The sequence below is a fragment of the Melanaphis sacchari genome, unplaced genomic scaffold, assembly GCF_002803265.2.
Source record: "Melanaphis sacchari strain LSU unplaced genomic scaffold, SCAv2.0 Contig9_pilon_pilon, whole genome shotgun sequence".
Classification (NCBI taxonomy): Eukaryota; Metazoa; Arthropoda; class Insecta; order Hemiptera; family Aphididae; genus Melanaphis; species Melanaphis sacchari.
The window spans coordinates 2,272,166-2,295,184 of NW_020271711.1; the positions used below are offsets into that span (position 1 = coordinate 2,272,166).

A 23,019-nucleotide genomic window follows, 5' to 3' on the forward strand; every position below is an offset into this window, starting at 1 on the left:
TAGTAATTCATTTATTTGATTTGTTTAAATATTATTTATAGTTCTTAGAAAAATCTAAACATTTTTTTGTGTTAACTATTTTTCTTAGTTATAATCTTTTACCACCTAATTTTAAGGATTGTTTGCTGTTTCGTTTTAATTCTAATTGTTTTATACGTTCTTGTTTTCTTTCTTCACGTTTTTTACGCATTTCTTCTTTTAACAACTCAGCTTCTGCTTCTGTATAATAAATTGGTTAATATATATTTAAAATAGTTAATGAAATGCTTACTTTTTGCGATTTCATCAGAATTGTCCAGTAAAATAGGCTCTTGATCTTCCCAACCAAAATCAGAATTATCTTTAACAGATTTCTATAACAATGAATTATGTTTAATAATTAGTAAAAATAAAAAAATAATTATGATATAGTTTTAATGGGTATACAATCTACCGTATTAAAAGATTGATCAAAATATCAACAGAAAAAAACCGACAATTAAAATACCCATAAATCAAAATTAAAATTACTGTAATGTATAATACATAAGTAGATAATTCAAGATTTTCTGTAAAAACCTATAAATAGGTAGGTATACTAATAGAAGTAAGCAACAAAATATCAGTTGTCATACTGGGGATATAATACGTTTAATGCAGTTTTTCAAAGTATTAACTTAATATTAAGGTATGAAAATGCATTTTCTAAATACTTTCAATAATGATATTTGCAAATAGTATTAACATTGTATTATAATACATATATGTTTAGTATTTATAACCAAAACTATTGGATAAGTATTTCAAAATTTTTGAAATATTTTTTTGTAGTTATTATCTGTATCAGTAAGTAAACATTATTTTAAGTTTTTTTTTATAATACTAGTTAACTGTAACTGTGTAAAGGTTATTTTGATTATAGATTCATTTATAAAGTTAGCATGTAATCACATTTAATATGAAATCATGATTAATATTTTATGAGTTCTTTAATTTTTTAAATTAAGTAAGTATATTTTTGTATGTTTTACAGTAATTTCTTGTTAAATAAAACTAATAACATAATAGATCAGATAAATGAAGTAATTTTTTTATAATATGTTTTGTTATATTTTTTTATATTTTATCGCTTTAATTTTTGACATTTTAATCAGTTGACTTGGCTATTTATATTTTACTTTGCCGATATTGTAACTGATGGCATTATAACCATATTCTATTTTTTTTTTTTTATAAATTGTAATTTACCGAAGTGTCAACACTTTCCCAATCATCTCCAATATTCCATCCAGAGTTATCATCCCAGTCATTGGTTGATGTAGAATCTTCCAAGGAATTTTTGTGATTTAGTGAATTCTAGAAATCAAATGATTTATAGTTAAAAATTAAAAAAATATATAAAAATTAGTTCTTTTCAAGTTAAAAACAGAAATAAATGTAAAAAAAAAATTGTATATGTAAATAAATATTTTTAAGCATTAAGATTATGACAAAGTAAGGTATTTATTTATTTATTATTGTGTTAGAATAGAACCTAACCTGTAACGTATTTACATTTTCTACTTGTTTCTCGTTATGTACATTTTTCACAGTATTTTCTTTCAGTGAATTGCTATACATCTGTTCACAGTTGTTCACGTTGGTATTTTCTGAGTTATCTTAAAACAGGTTAATACAAGATAAAAAATCGGCATTTAAGTATAGTTCTTTGGGTTAGTACATATTGTAATAAATAGTTTATAATTTAGGTTTAAAAAAATTTAAATTAGGCTTTAAAAATCAAAATACTAACTCTTCATTAAGTTAATTGATTTTTCATCCTTTTGAGGATTTTTGGATGAATACAATTTGGAAGTTACCGTGGAGACTGCCCATCCTGCCCATGTGGGTATGGTTGGATTTGTAGTACTGTTGACTTCTTCTTCTACAAAATACAATTAACTCATAAATTTTTTATTTAAATTCAATATTATAGGCAAGCGCAAACATTACTAGCAGGAGGTGGGGAGGAATAGAATTTTTGTAACACCATCAGTATTAAATTATTATATTTGTGTGTAACCCAAAGAACCAACTGATGTTCAATTGATATATTGGGGTAAGAAATTAATCCTTGGAATGTCTCGAATGAAAATTCAATGTAGTACACTAAATATACTATATCTATAATTAGAGTATATACATTTATAACTTAACATATACGACAACAATGGTCACGGTTAAAAAACTAACATATGCACAAACTAACAAGAATTAGGTAATATGGTTGACAAAAATAATAATATTTATATAGACAATCATAGTAGCAATCAAAATTCTCAAAATACTCAAAAAAAATAGAGGGAATAGAATGGAACAAAAATGTGACCGAGTGCTTATTGCTAGTGATATTTTGAACAGCATTTTCAAAGATAATTTATTAATATTATTTGTGATAGTTGAAGTATTTAATAAACTGTAATTGGGGGAAAAGTTTAGTCTGAAGGGGTGGTACAGCCGACCTTGCTACTTCATTGCGCATTTTAATGTCCATATACAATTTTATGTTAAATAACATAATAATCTCTACCCATTTTTTCTTTTAAACTTTCATCTTCTGATACATTTTCAAGCTTTCCTAAAAATCCTTTGATTGTTTGAAAAGCAATATTTCGTACTTCTTTTTCAGGGTCAAGAGTTATTTGACATAATGTTGGCAATACTCTGGTCGATACTTCAATCAAAGGATAATATTGTTGAGTGGCTGAAAATGCTGCAACACCTTAACAATAATAATCACATTAAAATATACTATTTAATAAAAATAAAGTATTATTATATATTATATACAATTAAATTAGAACAACCTGCTATTCTTGATGGTGCAAATGGATCTTTGAGTGCACGACTAAATGCAGAGAATAATATTTTACTCCTATTTTTTGGGTCTAAATGTTGAGCTATTTTACCCAAACATATAGTGGTGTTGGTTCTTATACTAACCTATGTTTCAAAATACATTGTATAAATATATTATTAATATATACAATATACATGTCTTGTTGTATTATACCTGTTCATCTTTCATTTGTAAGCGAGCAAAATGCCGCATTAACTCCACATTTAAATTATTATAATTCAATTTTGAGCTGATATAAAAAGTACTCTAAATAAAAAGTCAGTAATTAATACATATTTACTAAATTATTGGATTAATAACTAACTCGAACAGTCAATTCTCTTATACTTGGATTAGCATCAGCCATGCCACTTACTAATAATGGAAATATATTAGTATTCAATAAATCAGCTTTTAATCGTTCTGCAACATAATGGTTTAAAAATTATTAAGATGAAAACAATGAAATAAAAAATGGTATACAAATATATTTGTATTAAAATCAATTGTCTTTTTCAGTAATGTATAATGATAAATTGATTTTTTTATTTATTGACTTCTAAAAAACTGATAATAATGTTAGTACATGTCAATTCTTGATAAGTAATTATTAAATTATGTACATACTTGCATATATTTCAATTGAACTAAGTAATAATAATCTGGTAGCTCGATCATTGGACTCGTATAGTTTAATAATACAAGGTACTATTTTTTCTTCAAACTCCTGATCATCTAACATTGTACTTAACTAATAAAAACAAAGTTAAATTGACAAAGTACACAAATTATTTTATATTCTTTGTAAGTACAAATTTGATTACCTTTATCAATGAAGAAAATATAAATTTTTGCTCTTTGACATAATTAAACATTTCAAGAAGACTAGGTAACACATTGTACAGGGCTATATTTTTAGGAAATTTTTCCAGTAAACCAGGTAATTTCTCGAGAAATTCTGTTCGTTGAAAATCATCTAACAAATGGTATTGGCTCAATGATGTCATGGTTTTTTCCAAATCATTACCAAAATATCCTTGTTGTTGTAACATAGAAATCACAGTATCATATGATGGACGGTTCATAGGATCTACAGCTATCAACCTTGGATAAATTGTCATAATCTCTTTAGGAATCTGCAAAATCAAAATTATACAATATTGATTATTTTGAATTTTAATAAATTTTAAGTATAATGTTAGTTTACCATTTTTGAATTTTTTAAGGCTGATTGGTTGCTTAATGGACCATTGAATACTTCCCATATTAGTACACCAAGGCCCCAAACGTCAATTGAACTACAAATAAGTATTGATTGAACATTATAACATTTTAATAACATAAAAGTATATAAATAATTTAGGGATGTCTAGCATATTAGCAACCTAAAACCAACTAGAAAGTTATTTTTTTTAATAATAATAAAAAGTTATTTGATAAGTATAAATAATATAATATGTTATAAACTTATACATTATTTTATTCAAATTTTTAATTAATTTTAGAAATCCAATGTTAAAATGAACTTAACTCTAATCAAAATAAAGTTTGCCTTACACCCATAATAACTACACTGTTGGATAAGTAATTTGTAAAAGTAATTAAGTTAGTTGCTAGTTATAAAATTAAAAGGTAACTAGATTACTTTTTGGTTATAAAATTACAAATGTAATAGCATTGAATTACTGTATGAAACATAAGTAAATATTAACTAGTAACAATAACACTTTTTTCAACATTTTTAAATATTTAAAAATAGAAATAACATAAAATAACAATATTTAAAATAAGTAATTTATGGAAGTTAAAATTTTTCATTTTTTAATATTTATTTCTTAAAATAATGTATTTTTAAAATTTTTTGTATGACTTATTTGTGGTGATTTTTTTATTAAATTATAACTATAAATTTGTTTTACAGAAGCATTTGAAGGGAGTAATGTATCAAGATTTACAAATGCTAGTTTTACCATTGGTAAACCATTTTTATATTTTTAAATCACTTAAATGAAAAGTATTACACAAAAGTTTAGTTTTAACTTATTTACACAATATTTACCATTGTTAGTTTTAGATTAATGATGGGCACTATCAAATAGTATTTGATAATTTGGATAAACAATCAAATAGTTCGATAGACTATTTAAATAACATTATTGAATAGTTTTATTTTTCAAACTATTCAAATATTTTAATTTTTAAAAAGACCAATGGCGCATACATGGAGGTACCAGCTGGTGCTTAGCACCCCTCGCTTATTTTGAACTAAAAATATTGTTTTAAGTGTAATTTTGAGTTTTTAAAAATGAGTTTATTGAGTTTGCATTGATCATTTGTTAATACCATGGACGTACATATTTTATATAAATATACAGTATTAGGTATTTGTGTTTGCGATATTAGTATGTTTCCTATTTAGCATTTAAAAATGCATTTGGATTTTGGAAACATCATAAACTATCGGCTTGTTAATATTAATTTAATATTTTTTTTTTTTATAATTTGGTCAACAAAAAAGGTATTTTAGTAGTGATGTTTTTCTATATTTTAAGAACTTCATAAAAAAAGTTTAAAATTATAAATTTTGGTGTTAAAAAATTGTCCTGGTAAAAAGGATTTACTAGAAGTTCTTTTATGTGCATGTAATACAGAAGTATGTCCGAACCTTTATAAATTAATTCATTTTAAAATACCTATATGCATAATTATTTAATTACTATACTAATATACTATTTGTTATTACTTATTATGATAAATAATAAATACACATTAAAAAAAAAATTATGGTTTGATAATTCATTTTAAAATTGTGTAATTCCCTTTTACATTTAAATTTTAAATTTTAAACAAAAATGTATAATTTAATGAATCAGTTTAATTTTACTAACAATAAACTGAATAAGCACACTATATATTATAAAATATTAGCCATTAGATACATTGATTATCGAGTATGATAACAATTAACAAATTAATAACTTATAACTATTTATAAATAGTTTATTTGATTAATTTTTAAATTTAAAAATTCAGCTATTTGATTAACTATTTGAATAGTTATGGAATGACTATCGAACAGTTCAAATAGTGAACTTCTATCGAATAGTTTAATAGTAACTATTAGATAGAATCCATCACTATTTTAGATGATTAAATTAAAAAAGAAGTTGGAAATCTGGCAACACTAAAATAATTAAATAATTTTTTCTTACAATGGTGATTGCCGATGTCCGGGAGCACGATATAAATCACTAGCATAAGAAGGTGGAGAATTTTCAACGGCATTCATGTACTCTAATTCACCTAATTTCCATTGTCCGGCTTTATTTACGAATACTGACCAGATATTGACTTTATTGTGGCAGAGTTTGGCTTCAAAGTTTAAAAATTTTAATCCTTCCTAAAATATATTTAAAATAACATTAACTTTAAATTATTTAATACTGAACAATATTAAAATAAAAAATAAAAATTTGCTCACTATTATATTGGATATTCCCCAAGCAATATATTGTTTCATAATATCTGTATGAAGATTGTCTTGAGATGATATAAATGATTGAAGTGGCTCAACATACTCAGTAGATAAATATATTATAGTTTTAACCTAAAAATAAATTCAAGTTTATAGAAAAAAAAAAAAAAAATGCTTATGTTTAATTTAATATTTTTAGTGTTGAGCAATTTATTTTGGTTAAAGCCATATGACATAAATATATTTTTTGTTTACTTCGGAGCTTTCCAAAAAACTAAGAATATTTGGATGTTTTAAAGTCTTCAAATGTTTTACAGCTGATTTAGCAAGTGCTGAACGAGTTTCACCTCCTGGAATGTCATCATTGATTAAAAATTCAAAAATGGAAACTTCTTGTGCCGTATTCTGTTAAAAAAATACATATATATGTATAATGTGATGATTATTAGTTATTACATATAAAAATTAAGGCATTAAGTATTTTTAATAACTTATAAATAAAATATAATTGTGGGAAGTAGAAAAATAATCTATAAATTGTGTATCAGTTAATTTAATTTTAAATAGATAATTGAGTAAATAAGATTTTTGAATAATGTATATGCTCAATATATACATAGTTGTTAACTATTATACGTACAATGTACATGTTTAATATGTTTCACATATTATAGTGACATAGGTAACAAGTTAATTATAAAAGCTTATTTTAAATAAAATTCTAAAGGCAAAAATACTTATTGAGAAGATTAGCTTACAGTATTACTCAAAATGTGTTTTAAGAAGCCTTTGTGGCTAAATATACTGTGGTAAGGTTATAATGAAATTATTTGAAAAAAATATAAAAATTAATAAATTAATTGAAAATGTCTTTCAGTATAATACTCTTATAGATGAGTATTAATATTAATGAAAGAAGCTAAGTTATAATTAAAATTCTTTAAAGTAAATGTAGATATCATCTTATCTAAAATTTAAGTTTAAAAATGTATCAATGACTGACATTACTCAGCAACACTATTATGATTAGTAAATTGTAAATACTTATTATCTAACAAATATAATTATGTGTTAAGATACAATTAGAAAATAATCAGATTTTTTTATTCAACAATTGTAATTAAAAATCATTGATAAACTTAAGATTATAATCTGATTAGTATTATATCACTATAACTTTATTGATAAATTGTAGGAAATTATAATTTCTGAAGTTATTCAAAAGCATAAATCATCTACAGAAAATTTACAAGTATCACTTAACCAATAGGTGATGAAGGAATGTTCCCATTATTTAAAGATCTGTGAATGATTATGAATTAATTTGTTCTTTTTTTTTTAAGCCATTATGATTTACACTTCACTCTTACCTTTTTTTTCCCTTTATTCAGTTTCCATAGACTTTTTTCATTGAACCTATAATTTGGGGATTCGCTGATTTCGTATGGAAAGTCTTTAGATGAGTCTCTTGAAAATATAGTCCACATAGTTGTTATTATTTGAGTGACTATTTTAAGAGGATAAATTTAGACTACAAAGTTAAACATAACAATTAACTATTATTATATTATAGTAACGATTAGTGAAACAATATTTTAAATAATAAAGTAATCTGTAAAAGGTACAGAACGGATTGACTACATTGAACCATGACTATCAAATTTTTTCATGCATTGAACTCAGAAATAATACCATCACAACATTAATAAAATTAGATAAATAATAAGTGCTACAGTAATTGATTTGAAAAAGCAAATTAATTGTCACATATTTGATATTTTGATATTAATAATAATAATAATAAATGATATTCACATGACTTTTTAATGTTGTTGATAATAATATTATATTATTTTGATAGCATAAAATTACGCTTATCACAGATAACAGGAAATTCTATTACGCAGACATAGTATAAAAACATATATAATGTATGTATATATTATCCACCTTGACCGTATTCCGTTGATCTTACACTTTTTTGGTTCTAAACACAGAATAGATAATATTATATTACTTATTTGGGTATTGCCGGTATTGGGCACTAATGGGCACTAATGGATACATTATGAAGGTAAAAATTATATTTAAGACGGTGCTATACCTTACATGTGCTGTCTCCGTCTTATATATCTTATTATATCTTATACAACATGAAAAATTTGCGTTCAGTAGAATTAATTATGTGTTTTTAGCTTTAAAATGTTAGTAAGAATATAATCTGAGTTTAAGCTTTAAAATTTTCGATAGGTATTTTAATTTTTGGGCAAGAATTTCTAGTTGAGCAAAAATGAGCATATTATGTCTTATATTTTAATTTCTTATATAGATTTCAAATAACAATCGTGGGTAGGTACCTAACTACTTTGCAGGCGAGTTTAATATCTTACTATTTTTACATATCTAGGTAGATACCTACATAGCCTTGTAAATTATAATTTATAATAGCTAATATAAACCTACAAAAAAGTATGGTATAATTTTATTGTTAAATATTTAATAACATTTAATAGCCTCATGACTTAATAAATCACAATAGTTTCTATTTTTAAAAACGGTCGAGTCGCTATTCGCTAAAACTCGAAAAACTTGACAACTAGGTTTTTTTTTTTATTCCCCTAGAAATTCGCATAACACTCAATATAATATACATTAAATTTATAAGTTTTGTTAACTTGAATATAAAATTGTAACAAATAGCATAGTCGAAGTATATCATATCTGTTATAGGCACCTGGATGTTTTTGTAATCAAATTGTGTTTTATTTATTCAATTGTTTAATAAAGAAAATAAACGTGAACCTAGATAGAAACTGATTATTAACGCATGCAGAATAACAGAAAGTAATAAGTATGTACTGGTTACTGGTTAGTATTGTTACGAGTCTAGGGCGCATAAATTTAAAATTGTCCTATAGCTGACAAAGTTCATGTGATATAATTGGTGGAGAAAGGTAACCGGCAAAAAACAAGACATAACGAAAGAATTTAATGTTCCACCAAATACGCTGTTAAAAATTTAAAAAATAATACGGATAGTTAATAATTTAATATTTCAAGTGAGGAAATAAACAATGAACAATTTATGGCTGTCACAAAAATCGTAACGAGCTCAGGCTGCAGCTAATCTACATAATACACTCCGCGTCTCCCAGGGCCAGGAATCCGGGATTCATAACCCACCTTGTTATTGATGTGCCGACCATAGATGTATAAAAACATTATTTAAGTATAATATGCTCGACCAACGTGCCGGCAAAATAATATTATTGATTTTCGAATATTCTAGCGTTGCTACACGCAGCTAAGAAATACGTCATTGTTTGTAGTTCGTAATATTCGTATACAGCCCGTACATCACTTGTCGACGTTTGCTTATCAGTGTTATCACCGCCGTTTTTTTATTTCATTGATAACGGACTATCAAATAAACAAACGGCCGCTTCAACGGTACAATAGCCATTATTTAATTTTTTTTTATCCATTTTGTTAGATTAACTTAGCACAATGTTTGCGTCTAAGATCCATATTCAAAACGAGAACAAAGTGAATTTTAAAAAGAAAACTTATGCGGAACTACAGGAACTGCACCAACGACAATGCAAGATCCTCAGTAATAAGTGTGTACTTCGTCTAAAAACAATTGTTGGCAAATTTAAATGGCCACTAAAATGTTAATTTTTTTTTGTTTTCTTCTAGACGATTCGTCGAGGGATTGCCTGACAAAGGTGAGAAACTGAAACAGTTTATTGCTCAGCTGGACGCAGAATTGAACATTCGTGATGTTCACAAGAAGCTGTGCACAGACATGTTGGCGTTAAAAATTGGCAAAGATCAATTGGATACCCTCGAATGGACCGGTAAACATGTTACAGTGACACACAAGAATAGCCAGTCAGATGTTGTACATGATGATGAAGATGTGTTGAAAATGTTTGCTTCGCATTCGGGAGTTTACCAAGATAAAATAATCATAGAGTACTTGTTCTTAATTCTAATACTTATTCTTCAAGGAATTTTTTCCATGTGTGATAAATTTAAAACATTTAATTGTTTTTCAGAGAGAAACCAGAAAAAACATTGATTAAACCATCAGATTTAATCGAGGAAGAATCTGTTGAACGCAAACAGCAAGATTATGATTCCATAGGATTCTCAGAAAATATGGAACCCTATGCTAAAAATTTGTGTGGTCGTATTGATACTCATTTGTCAACAGATAAAGCGCATTTCTTACTAAATAAACCAGCTGTACCAAACAAACATAGTATAGTTAAAATAGCTGATGTAAGCCTCAAGGAATCTGTGATGTTACAGGTCACTCATGACAGTAAATTGAAGGTAAATTCAGTACCCTAACTTACTATTTTAAGGCTCGTGGAAAAGTATCTTATTGAGGTTATCATTAATTTAAATTTGATTTTTTCAATTCAATTAAAATATCTAAATAAACTGTAGGTTTAAGGTATATATTTTAAAATAAGATACACTTCATTTATAGTATTTGCTTTTGCATGTTAATTAAAGAACATTATTATAGTTTTATTGCTATGTAAAAGAGAATAAAATAAAAAATAAAAATAAATTTATATATGAAGTATAATATAAAAATTATGTAGTTAATAAACTATAATTTTTTGTTAATAAAAGCAAACTTATAAGGAGTTAAAAGATAATAAAATAAAAACAGTTAAATAAATATATAATGCAATATGTATATTTAGAACAGTTAAAAAAAAATAATAATATAAAATAACAAAATGTAGTCAATGATCAATATTTAAAAAAACATACCTAACCATGATCTCAATCTGAAGGTGGAGGCCTAGGCCCTAAGGCAGGGATGGCAAATCCATGGCACGCATGCCCAAGATGGCACGCGAAAAGATTTTGTGGGCACGTGAAAATTTTTACTATTATATAATATAATATAGTATTATAGTTTATAGGTAATAGGTAAAAATATTTTGAGCATACGGCTTTTATCGGTCATTAACGATTATTCTTATTTGTAGATAAAATAATAATACCTATAATATTATTGAGAGTAATAAACCTACCTCAGTAAACACTAATCAGTACAAATATGTCTGTCAATTTGTGAGTGCGTCGTGCGTGTTTCGTGTTTGGTGTGGGGTTATTATATTTTATTTAACATTATTTAATATGTCTGTAGCAATATAATTATAATTATTATTATAATTTATTATTATTATGTACCTAAACTAACCTTTTTATACATTAATTATACAATCGAATTATAATATAACAAAATATAATTTTTTTCATGGCATGCTCTAAAAAAAAAAAAAAAAATGTAATTTTGGGCACACAGTGTTCAAAAGGTTTGCCATCCCTGCCCTAGGGCTTAGACAATAAATGTTTAAATGAAAAAAACTAAAAAAATGTTTAGAGATAATTTTCTTATATTTTTTATTTTTATATATTAATTTGTTATAAATGTTTATGTTCGAAACATAGGAATAAAAAGTGGAATTAATTCTCAAATGTGTTGTATTTATATTCATGATTTACAGGGTCATAGAATTAAATTGGACTTACTATGGCTAAATAAGTGTACTTTAAATACTTATACAATTATCTATATTCTATATAATATACATTTATTAGCTTACCTATATAATATTAATTATTAATGTATACACAATTTCGTAAGACTACATTAACTTTATTTTTGTGTAGCATGTGGCATAACATTATAGTTTAGTAAGTCTTTATATTTCAATGCCCGTCTATGTAAAATAATATTTTGTTTATCATATTTTCTCATCTCTGAAAAAAGTTTATCAGTTTTGTTTATAAATAGGTTTTAACTAGTTCAATTATAATACTATTGAGAGTTTATTTTAATTTAAAAAACATACACATTTTATATTATGTTGTACAACATAATATATTTAATATATTTTTAATATATTTTTTTATTTTTTATTTTTTTTTGTAATAGCATATTTAGTTTATAAATGTATTCAACAGGTTTTTGTTAGAAATATTTGCTACATATATATCTTGTAATAATATTTTGTTTGAAACTTTGAATTATGTTTTTATTTTTATTTTTAAGGAATTGAAAGCCGAGAATTTGAAACAAAAATCATTTCCAAAGTTTGATATGAGTAGTTATCGAAATACAAGTTTATTCAACTTTGACAACATCGAAGATGATAGTGATGATGATGATGATGATGACATAATTAATAATGATAGCGATGCATAATTTAAAATTTTGTTGTATAGTTGTTGTTACAATTACATTTTGTTCCTTGTAAATTAATAACATGTAAAAATTTTGTAAAAATTAAAATAAATATTCTATTTCTAATTAATTTTGTATGGACATTTTTCATTAATATTTGAATACTATTGTATTAGAACATAGTGAAAACCATTTACCTCAAACTTAAAAATGACTTAATATTTGTTTGTAATAATAGTAGTTACCAAATTTTATAAATTATAATGAAAAGTAAATAAATATCTTAATTTGTATTTTTTTTTTTTTTTTTTAATGAATATAATTGTAAATAAATCAATAAATGTACCTATATTTAATAATTTGTAATAAAGGAAAATTTTTTAAATAATTATTACTCATAATATTAGTTAAAACTAAAATATCAAAACTGTTCATAATTTTTACCGTCAAAAAAATTGGTAGTTTTTGTTTGCTTTAAACATATTTATAAGCTATAAAAGTATACATATCATTTATGGTTATAATTTTTTTACATCTATTAATTTCTTGCACTTAATTTTAGCTAAATTTCAAGAGATAGCATTTCTACTTAAATAATACTGAAATATTTATACAAACATAAATTTGTTACAATAGGTGTTTTAAACTATGTATTCCATAATTATTTGATAACGTAATTAAAGTATAAGTCCTCTCATAAGTAAACAGTATAACTATTGGAAATTAAATATTTAAGCATTAATGTATTATAGTAGTATATCAATTAAATAGTTACAGTAGTTTAGGGATTAGGGTGGTCGTATTCATAAAAAAAAATATGTACAATTGAGTGAGACAATTATTTTTTAGCTAATTTTATTGTATGTTTTTGTAATTAAACACATACAAATATGTGTTAAATAGTTGCAAAATCATTAATTTTAGGCATTACTGTAATATATTACACCTTTTTAATATTTATCAATATTTGTAATAATTCTATTTGGGTAGGTACTTGTGTCTACTGGTAGTCATGGATAAAAGTGTGTTTATGTTTTTTATTTATGCATAGAATAGATATTGTATTATTATACTAAATAAGTACTTATTAATAAAACTAATGAATGATAGAAATTCTTACCAAAACCTTTTTATTTATCAATCTAACAAAATGAAATGAGAAATACAAATTTTAAACATGAATCAAAATTTAGTAGACTACACTGGAAATTAAAATACATTAATAATTATTTAATTTTTGTTCCATTATTATTTATTGCTATTGTACAGATGATATTTATGTTTGGCAAGTGATTATTGAGCTAAATTCTGATGTTTATTTTGTACTTAAGTCTTAAAGTATTGATAAGTGAATTGGTAATAATTTTAAGTTCTAAATAATAAAATATATATGAATATAAACAATAAACAATTATTCAAAGGTTTCCTTAAAGTTTTGAAAAAAATAAGGTCAGAGCTACATTTATTCGAAAATAAAAAAAAATTAATACATGATTACAGAAACAAATACTTTGTTTTTTAATTTTTAAAAACCTTGTCATCAAAATTTTGATATAATTATTCTCGAAAACAATTTTATTCTCTTATTACAAGTAATCTCACTCCGTCTTTCTGTCTTTCCAACAAATGAGCCATTTGACTATCATACCCTATTTCATATGGTAACAATCACTCAATGTCTCTTTACACAGAATACTTTGCCAGTATAATTTATTGCGTTTTTTTTGTTTTGCCGAACTCGCACCGTGACAGTTTCCACTGGCATTGTGCAAGTTTCTAGATGTTATCACTTGTGCCAAAATTTTATTATTAGACGTGGAACATAAAATTCAATAACTTGCAACATTCGTAATTATTGATAACAACTATATTTTACGTAAAATATATTTTAAAAGTGCAGCTGTTTTTATAATTTTATAATTTATTGCTAAACAGATACTTTTTTTTCTACTTTTCATTTTTCTAAGTACTGTATTTGTCTATATTCTTATTTATTTTAGTGAAGACATTTAAAATAAATAAATATATTATGTTACCAATTTATAAAGTTTGCAATGAATGAAAATAGGCCAGTCAATAATGGTGAAGAAATATTCTGTAACATAATTGATACTTGATAAAGGTAATTAATAATTATTTAATACCTAATAAAATAAGTCAAATTATTAATGCATATATTTTCATATTTAACAAAAATCAAACGATTAACCTCCTATTCTTAAGTTTTTTTATTTCATATTTTTTCTATATTTAAGAATATTAATAGGTAGGTCTTATTGATTATCATTATTTACCTTTATTTGCTATTAGTTATCATAAATAATTATACTCCCTATACTTGTTATAAATGCCACGTGGCATCAAAATAAATAAATACAAATAAATTTAAAATTATTAGATTTAATACAGTAGATTTATAACAAGTTAAGAGTCTAAGACATCTATATTATAAACCATTTTAAACTTTTTATTGATATTTTAAATAAAAAACATTTTTTAGTTAAAAGCTATAGCTTGAAGCCTCTCGTCCCACCCTCTCTTCTTACAGTTTACGCTTATTTATTTGTAAACGACTCGATTGAACGAATTTCAGAGGTAAAGAAAACAGTTTGTTATGTCAAGATTTTAGTTATACTGAGCTTCATTATGTTGTGAGTTGACTATGTGTGCATTAGTAATTAGTGGCGTATTTAGGATTTTTTAAACGGAAGAAACATTAAATAATACGTTTAAAGACTAAAACATATAAAAAAATGTAGCTATAAAAAGTTAATTTAAATTCCGAGTGGAATGATGGATGTATTGATTGTACAATCATATGTTTTTTGCATGTATGGACGATACGTAGATGACAAAATGCTTTAATTTTCAACTTTTGAAAGTTGTTTCTGGTAGCAAATTGGGTCTAGTGTGTATTCTGAATAGGTCAAAATTTAAAAATTTTTAGTAGGTACTTTTTCAAAATGGGAAAATTAAGAGAAAAATAAGAATTTTTATGTAAAACCAATAATTGAATAATCACAGATACTTAAATTTTTCACCAAATGTTTGTTTAACATTTTAAATATAAAGTAACATTTTTTTATAGTTTCGAGTTATTTTTGGACTTAGACATTAAAAAAAAATTTTTTTTTTTGTTTACTGTATAGGTCATAATTTTTAATACTTTGTTTCTTAAAAGTGGTTCATTTACCAATTATAAAATATTAAAAATTCATATAGGTAGTCACATTATTTTTTTATAAGCGTTTAAATTTAGAATTTTTATATAATTCGTATAAAATCTCGAAAATAATAATGTGGAGTGAGAATCTCTCATAACTAAGGAGTCTCAGTCAAAAAATATGATTCAATTTCGATTAAAGACTCAATTCATGTATTAATAAATTCATTAATCAAAAATTAAGGAAAATATTTAAAAAGCCGTTCCACTCAAATTCGCTTGCTCTGCAAGTTGGCATCACTTTTGTAACACATTTGTTGAATATTTATTTATTTTTATTTTAATACATATGTATATATATTTAAACAATAGTCATTCTTCATAACAAATATTTTTATTACATGTTTCACATTTGCATATGTGTATATATTATAAAAGATAATTTTAGTACTTATCAATTTATTTTTAGTTATATACAAATATAAAATATTAACATACAAATAAATCGACATTTTTCAACGAAATTCATAAGGAAAAAATCGGAAATTTGATGGTTTGAGAGGGGGTTTAGCTTCTCAAGTCTTTCAAGTTCCACAATAAAAACATAAAAAAATTATTGTATTTCTCTTCATAAAAATTATCTAAAAGTTTCCTTAGAGATTTATTAAATATGTGTATGATGTATATAGAATATTTTTTTATCGGCTAATATTTTGAATGAAAAAATTTTTTAATTTTCTTGAAGTACTTTGTAAACGGTAACCGATTATCATTATTTGAAATATAAGTTATAAAAATTAGAGAGCTTGCATCTGTTTTATAATTTATTTGAAATTTGAATTCAATAAGATTTTGTTGCTTGTAAGTAAGCGAAAAAATAGTACCTACTGAATGAAGAAGATGGGCTATATTAATATTTTGAATTTAAAAAGTTTATCGAATAAAATTGTACTTTTGTCTTTTCAGTATTAGATAAATGTCTGATAGAATAAATTCAGAGAACAATATTTTCATTTAAAATGAAAATGGAATGAAGTTGTTTTAGGATTTAATACCTACTATTAAATAAAATAAAACTAAATTATTTTTTAACATTACCTATAGTGACATTTGAATAATTAGATTTCAAGCGAAATGACAAATATTTTTTATTGAATTTCTCCTCCAAATAAAAACACTCAATTTTAATCCATGGAGAATTGGGAAAACATATATGTCATAATAGGCCTATTTGCTTCTATGCAGTGGTGTATTTACGGGGGAATCAAGAAGATAAATCCCCTCCCATAAGCTGTATACACACAAATAATTATAGTCATCAATTCATCATATTATTTAAAAAATTATTATTATTTATTTATTTATTTTTTTTTATCAATAATTGATTAAATTTGCAAGAATTAAAGTATTAAGATATATTGAATAATATTCTCATTGGTATCTTCATTTATAAAGTCATATCCCCCCTCCATAATAAAAACCTTAATACGCCACTGCTTCTATATAATAAGATTCCAAAAATTTATAATTTTTAATAAAGTGAAAATGTCGGTATAGGTAATATAACAAGAATATTTGTTTTATTATGAAGTATGAAATATGGAAATTATTACTAATTAGTAATTACACAGATGGTCTTAATATCTCATAAAATATCTCATCATAATAACTAAAAATTATAATATAAATGTTATGTATTTGATATTTTAAATTATTTTAACTAACATAAATTTTCATAATTTTTAAATTATTTTGGTTAATTGGCTTAAAATTAAGTAGATATTTGGTCAATACAGACTTAGTATTTACTTACTAATTCATCTATAACTTGATTATGATCAATATTTATATCAGATTTAGTGGAAAATCATTATTGAAACTTATTACGGATATTAATCGTGTTAATTATGCTAATGTAATATTAAGTTGTAAACATTATATCTATTTATTTAAATAATAACTTACTACTTAATTTTATAATACTTTAATAATGTAATACCTATCACTACTTTTTTAATACGTAACTACATGTATACACCTACCAAATAAAATAATAGTATAGTAGATTAGACAAATATTTTTACCTACACATCCAACCATAGTTATTTTAAGTTGTTCAAATGCACATTCAGCGCCACTAGTAAGAATTAGAAATAACGCTGGAGTGATGGTGAATAACTGATAAAATAATGAGAATAATAATTAATAATTGATCGCCGTTTGTTGAAACAATATACTCAATATAGGAAATGCCCATTGTGGATATCAAGCTGACGCGTAATATTTATTTAATTATTTCATAAATAATTTTATCGGCTTAATAAAACACGAGCGCTATGTTTATTTAATTATTATTATTTTTTGATTATGAAAAGGCGATTTTGATTGCAGTAGACAAACAAATACAACGTTATGACGGCATATTTTATTTGTTTGGTAATTTATGTGAATAAATATTTTTCTATCGTACAGTTTTTTTGTTGTGTACACACATGACACGTGTTTGCATAATAAAATAATCATATTCACCGTCATACATTTTTTCACGTTTTATCATTGTTTTCTTAACCAATGGACATTGAACGTTTTGATGGTACTAACTATAAACATAATATTATGGTAAGTAGTAAATGTAGACTGAAAGGTACCTTCATGGATATATTATTAATTAATAATTTATAAATAATTCGCATAATTATTATGACACAAGTATACATGATATTATTTCGTAAATAAAAATTCATAAAATTTTTAGCTTTAATTAAATCTTTGTAATATCAAAAGCTGAAATGTGATTCTGAAAAAAATCTTTTTAAAGTTGTGGGTGTGCACTATTTTAATATACTGGCAAATTTTTTTTTGTAAAACAGAATTTAACTTAGAACTTCAAATGTTGACAAAATCAGATAATTAAATGAAAAATAATGAATTTTTCAAGTGAATTTACTTGTTTTATTGTAGGTTATATAAAAAAAAAAACCGAATGAAATATTTAAATATTAATAAATTTATATTATTCTAATATATATTTTAATTAACTATTGAAGATTTTTGAATGAAATTTAAATTATATACAAGCATTTGAATTGTTTGATTGATATTAATAAAAATGTTTTTTTTTTCAACTTACAAAAAATTGAAAATACAATACAAGTAAGTACTTAGTTCTTATTGCAATTTAAAAATATCGGAAATTTATACTTGTAGGCACAATATTATTTCATAGGCGTTTGAAGTTTATATTTTGTTAAATGTGAACAGATACGATTTATCCTGCTCTCGATAATCAAAAAACATTAATTTTAGTGGCTCGATAATGTCCAAAATTGTTAAAGTTATTATTATTTTCTATACACAATGAGATTTTTAAAATATTTAGACTAGGTTTAAGCTGTTTACGTATGTCGTATACCACGAACTTACTTGCACTATTAATTCATCAGTAGATATTACGGCACGATTTATAAGTGATTTACAATAATATAGGTATAATAATTATATTTAATAATTAATATTTTAGCTTAGAATAGTTTATTGTATAAAATTGTTATTTCTTAAAATAAAAGATTGACTTAAATCTATTTATATCTTAAATTAATTAAGATTCAGTTCTAATTTGCATTATTTTACAGAGTTATTAGCTTTTAATAAATTATTTTTTTGTTTGAACAATATGCGTAAAAGTATTTTTCAGTTAGATACTAAGTTACCGAAGTACCTTCACTGGATGGTTTCTTCCCTCAAGACATCAAGCCATTACACATAATTAAAAAAAAAACCATACTTTATGCCTATTGTACTTTGTTTGTATAGATTGTATAATTTTCTAGTTAAAAAAAAAAAAATAAAAGTAACGCGAGTTCATACTATTAATGTAACTATATTTTATTTAAAGTAAAAATTGTTTATATTGGTGATTAAAAAAATGAAACAATAGTAAATTAATTTTACACGTCGCATAACTGGGGACTTAAGCCTTTCATCATAATATTTTTCTATACACAATAAATTTTTTAAAATATTAGAATTTAATTTAAGCTATTGAATACACGAAAAAAATAAAATTCGTTTAGATATTTTTTTAGATTTGTTTTTTCTAGTATTTAATATTTGTGAAAACTTTTTATTAATTTTTTAAGTTTTAGCTATAAAAATTAATATATATTATGTATTAATATACATTTTTAACTAAATAATTATCATCAAATGTTCGTGATTTTGATTTTTGTCAAAAAGTTCAACTTTAAATGCTTATAAAAAATATTAAGCGTATGTACCTAATTTAATATTTCTGAATATAAATAAAATAATAAATTCGATTTTGTTTAAAAATTTCAAAGTTCTTAAATTTTTTCATTTTAGCATTTTTTTATTTTATAATTAATCACGTATACATAGACATAAAACACACACTATTGTAAAATCAATAAGTAAATTTATTGTTCTTCTCAAAAACTTAAATTAACTTATAGTTAAATGTCTGTTAATTTTTTTTAAATTACATATTTAGAATTTATTCTAAAGCAAATTTGATAAAAATATATAGTGACGAACTGACGAAATACCTATTCTTGAATTCCATCATACAGCAAAGCGAAATCCTAGTTATTCTTTAAACAAAAATAATAATTAACAAATAATCAAGTATTATAAATTAAGAATTTCATAAAAACAACAAATTATTTTGCTGGTAATCAGTTTCAAAGAGTTAACATTTATGAATATAACTTTTTGATATTGTTCATAAATAAGAAAATTATGTTCAGTCTAAAATATGGATTGTGATCATGTGTAGTAACTTAGATCTTTTTTTTCTTTTTTTATGAAGACATAATAAAATACATTTTTTTATGTAGTGTACTCGTATTTACAATTTTTCATTAAATATTTACTTACCACTACAAGACGGTTTTATGCTAAATTTTTATAAGTGGTTATAATGTTATTAATTATAACAAATATTTATCAACCATTTTGTGAAAATAAAAAAAATAAAATGATTTAAAAATATGCAAACGATTAAGAAAAAATAATTGTGATTTTTTGTTGGTATTTTAGATTTTTTTTTATGTGTGTTTCCGATGATGCAACCTATAATATTTTATTTTCTTAGCTCAGACAAAATGTATTCAATTTTATACAAACATTTTATAACCGTATCGATTTTTATATTATTAAAGTCCAGAACAATAAACATTGATGGTAAAAAACAAATTGTATTTTAACAATGATATTTGTTTTTACAATATTTATTTATTCTATTCGTTTACATCTATATTAGTTTTACGAGTCACTGACGGATTTATTTGCATATTATTATTTTCATAGCAATAATATACATTGATAGTGGCTCTTCAGTTTCCATTTTATGTCCATTATGTTGATATAATATATTATATTTTATTATTATCGATCCCATTATTCCTACTGTTTACAGTGCATTTGCATATTGTTTGTGTCGTTGATTTTTGGTAACAATTACTGACAGTTTTATTATCTTTAAAATATTGTAGTAGGTATACCTACCGTTCTACTAATGATTCTCTTAAAATGAAACGTGATTTTAATATGTCTGCAGTTGTCTGTTTGTCAAGTTCGTAAATTGTTAAAAAAAAAAAATGATATGCATAAAATTATTTGACGTATTTCTAGTAGTGATACTTGATAAATGTTATCAAGTGACAAGTATAGACAACAGAGACAAAAGATTTAAAAAAGGCGTATCGTTAAAAAGAATACAAAATATCTTAATATTTGAGTAAAATTAGTAAAATTTTTTCAATTTTTTGTTGTTTAAAATACATCTACATTCAGTCTTAAAAATGGATAACTAAAAATTTAAATAAGATGTAACAATAAATTGTATACACATTTACTTAGATATCAATAAAGATGAATAAATATAGTTGAGAAATGAGTTAGTGTTACATTTTTAAGACACTGTATATTAATTTCAAGTAACTAAAACGTGTATAATATTGATTTTAACTTAAATTTTTTTTGGAAAATTATACAAAATTCACTATTAATTTGTCATGTAAAACATCAAGTGTAGATATGTGATGATTGTTTCTATTAGTAGTTGTTATGAGTAGGTTCAGCAAATATATGGTGACTTTTAACATTCAAACATTACAGTATAAATTACGGAAGGAAGTTAAAATTATCCATAGAAATATTAAGAAGATGCCACACCACTGGTAGTTAATTGCAAAAGACAAACTTACGCAGATAGTATTAACAGTATTACTACATTTTTACCATATAGACATTTACGTATATTATAGCGTTTTACTGTTTTGATAATTTAAGAAGTAATTATACTGCAATAGGATAAATTCTTGGCAAAAGAAAAATTGTAATATTTTCGATGTTAAGAGTTAATTTAAGATGTTTATTATTCAGTCTTCAAAGCTATTAAGCTTGAGCTGAAGGACTAGACAATTAGCTGAGAAAGTATTTCTTACAAAGATCTTAGTGTAAATGTGTAATTAAGGTTGTCGATGAATTAGATGAATATTGCCTTTCTTATACACTTTCTAATTAAGTTAATAAAAAGAATAAAGATAAAAGAGTTAAAATAACCTCGAGGAACATTGACAGTAACCGCCTAAGGATCAGAATCTGAATCATCTAAGATGTGAGTAAGTTACCTATACTAAGGTTATTATTAAATAATAAATTTTAATAACATGGATTCAAAAATTTTTTTTAAATTTTTTGAATTCTTGGAAAAGAATATAACTAATTATATTCTTAAATAATATTTATAAGTATAAAAATATGAACTATAAATTAGTCAAAAATCACGTATTTAGTATTAATTTGAAGATTTAAAAAATATAAAATAATAGCAATACTTGGATTAAATGAAGTTGAATTTATCTAGATTATGATGTTTTTTCTTATGCGTTTATTGAATAATTGAATATGTCCGAAGATCGTCTTAAAAGTACTGATTGTATTATGTACCATATATTAATAGAAATCATTTTAAGTCATGTACCGATTAAATTATGTCTTTTGGCAGAAAATTAAAAAAAATGTATATGAATATTATTCACGAGAAATATATATGTTATTTGAGGTGATTAAAGATAAATTTATTTAGATTAGTAAGTTATCAAAGATAGTCATTAGATAACTGGCATAATATTTATCTAGATAAGATCATTGATGAGTAATGCCAAGATAGTATTTTATTTATAAAACGATGCACACATAAATTTAAAATACTGATTTATTAATACTAATAATGATCTTATAATTTGTTTTAAAATTTTCAATCATTCAGTATTTTTGGTAAA

The 23,019-nt window shown here is 23.8% G+C and overlaps 2 protein-coding genes across 3 annotated transcripts; one reads left to right on the top strand and one right to left on the bottom strand.

Annotated features, from left to right (window-relative positions):
- Positions 1–8,100, bottom strand: LOC112603193 (N-terminal kinase-like protein). 2 transcript variants are annotated; one of them, XM_025351669.1, is made up of 16 exons: positions 7,703–8,100; positions 6,588–6,737; positions 6,339–6,464; positions 6,070–6,257; positions 4,065–4,155; positions 3,682–3,993; positions 3,485–3,608; positions 3,183–3,280; positions 3,032–3,124; positions 2,826–2,961; positions 2,549–2,740; positions 1,772–1,903; positions 1,534–1,637; positions 1,228–1,335; positions 272–353; positions 1–219 (listed from the first exon to the last, which is right to left on the bottom strand). In XM_025351669.1, the coding sequence occupies exons 1-16, from the start codon at positions 7,817–7,819 to the stop codon at positions 89–91; spliced, it is 2,184 nt and encodes a 727-aa protein (XP_025207454.1). In that variant the 5' UTR covers positions 7,820–8,100; the 3' UTR covers positions 1–88. The 2 variants fall into 2 exon arrangements, with proteins under 2 accessions (XP_025207454.1, XP_025207453.1); XM_025351668.1 differs by having other exon boundaries at positions 1,519–1,637; positions 7,703–8,099.
- Positions 8,101–9,744: 1,644 nt separating this feature from the next.
- Positions 9,745–12,590, top strand: LOC112603248. The gene is made up of 4 exons (XM_025351747.1): positions 9,745–9,952; positions 10,032–10,310; positions 10,394–10,673; positions 12,418–12,590. Exons 1-4 carry the CDS (start codon positions 9,840–9,842, stop codon positions 12,568–12,570), a joined length of 825 nt encoding a protein of 274 aa, XP_025207532.1. The 5' UTR covers positions 9,745–9,839; the 3' UTR covers positions 12,571–12,590.
- The last annotated feature ends 10,429 nt before the right edge of the window (positions 12,591–23,019 follow it).

What these genes read in the sequence shown, in the direction of transcription:
- LOC112603193 (XM_025351668.1), bottom strand. Translation starts at nt 7,819, where the DNA reads ATGTGGACTATATTTTCAAGAGACTCATCTAAAGACTTTCCATACGAA. An exon ending in TTCAATTGAAATATATGCAA is followed by an intron (nt 3,281 to 3,484) that starts GTATGTACATAA and finishes ATTATGTTGCAG; the next exon opens with AACGATTAAAAGCTGATTTA. An exon ending in GGGAAAGTGTTGACACTTCG is followed by an intron (nt 354 to 1,227) that starts GTAAATTACAAT and finishes TCATTGTTATAG; the next exon opens with AAATCTGTTAAAGATAATTC.
- LOC112603248 (XM_025351747.1), top strand. Translation starts at nt 9,840, where the DNA reads ATGTTTGCGTCTAAGATCCATATTCAAAACGAGAACAAAGTGAATTTT. An exon ending in TGCAAGATCCTCAGTAATAA is followed by an intron (nt 9,953 to 10,031) that starts GTGTGTACTTCG and finishes GTTTTCTTCTAG; the next exon opens with ACGATTCGTCGAGGGATTGC. An exon ending in CTCATGACAGTAAATTGAAG is followed by an intron (nt 10,674 to 12,417) that starts GTAAATTCAGTA and finishes TTTATTTTTAAG; the next exon opens with GAATTGAAAGCCGAGAATTT.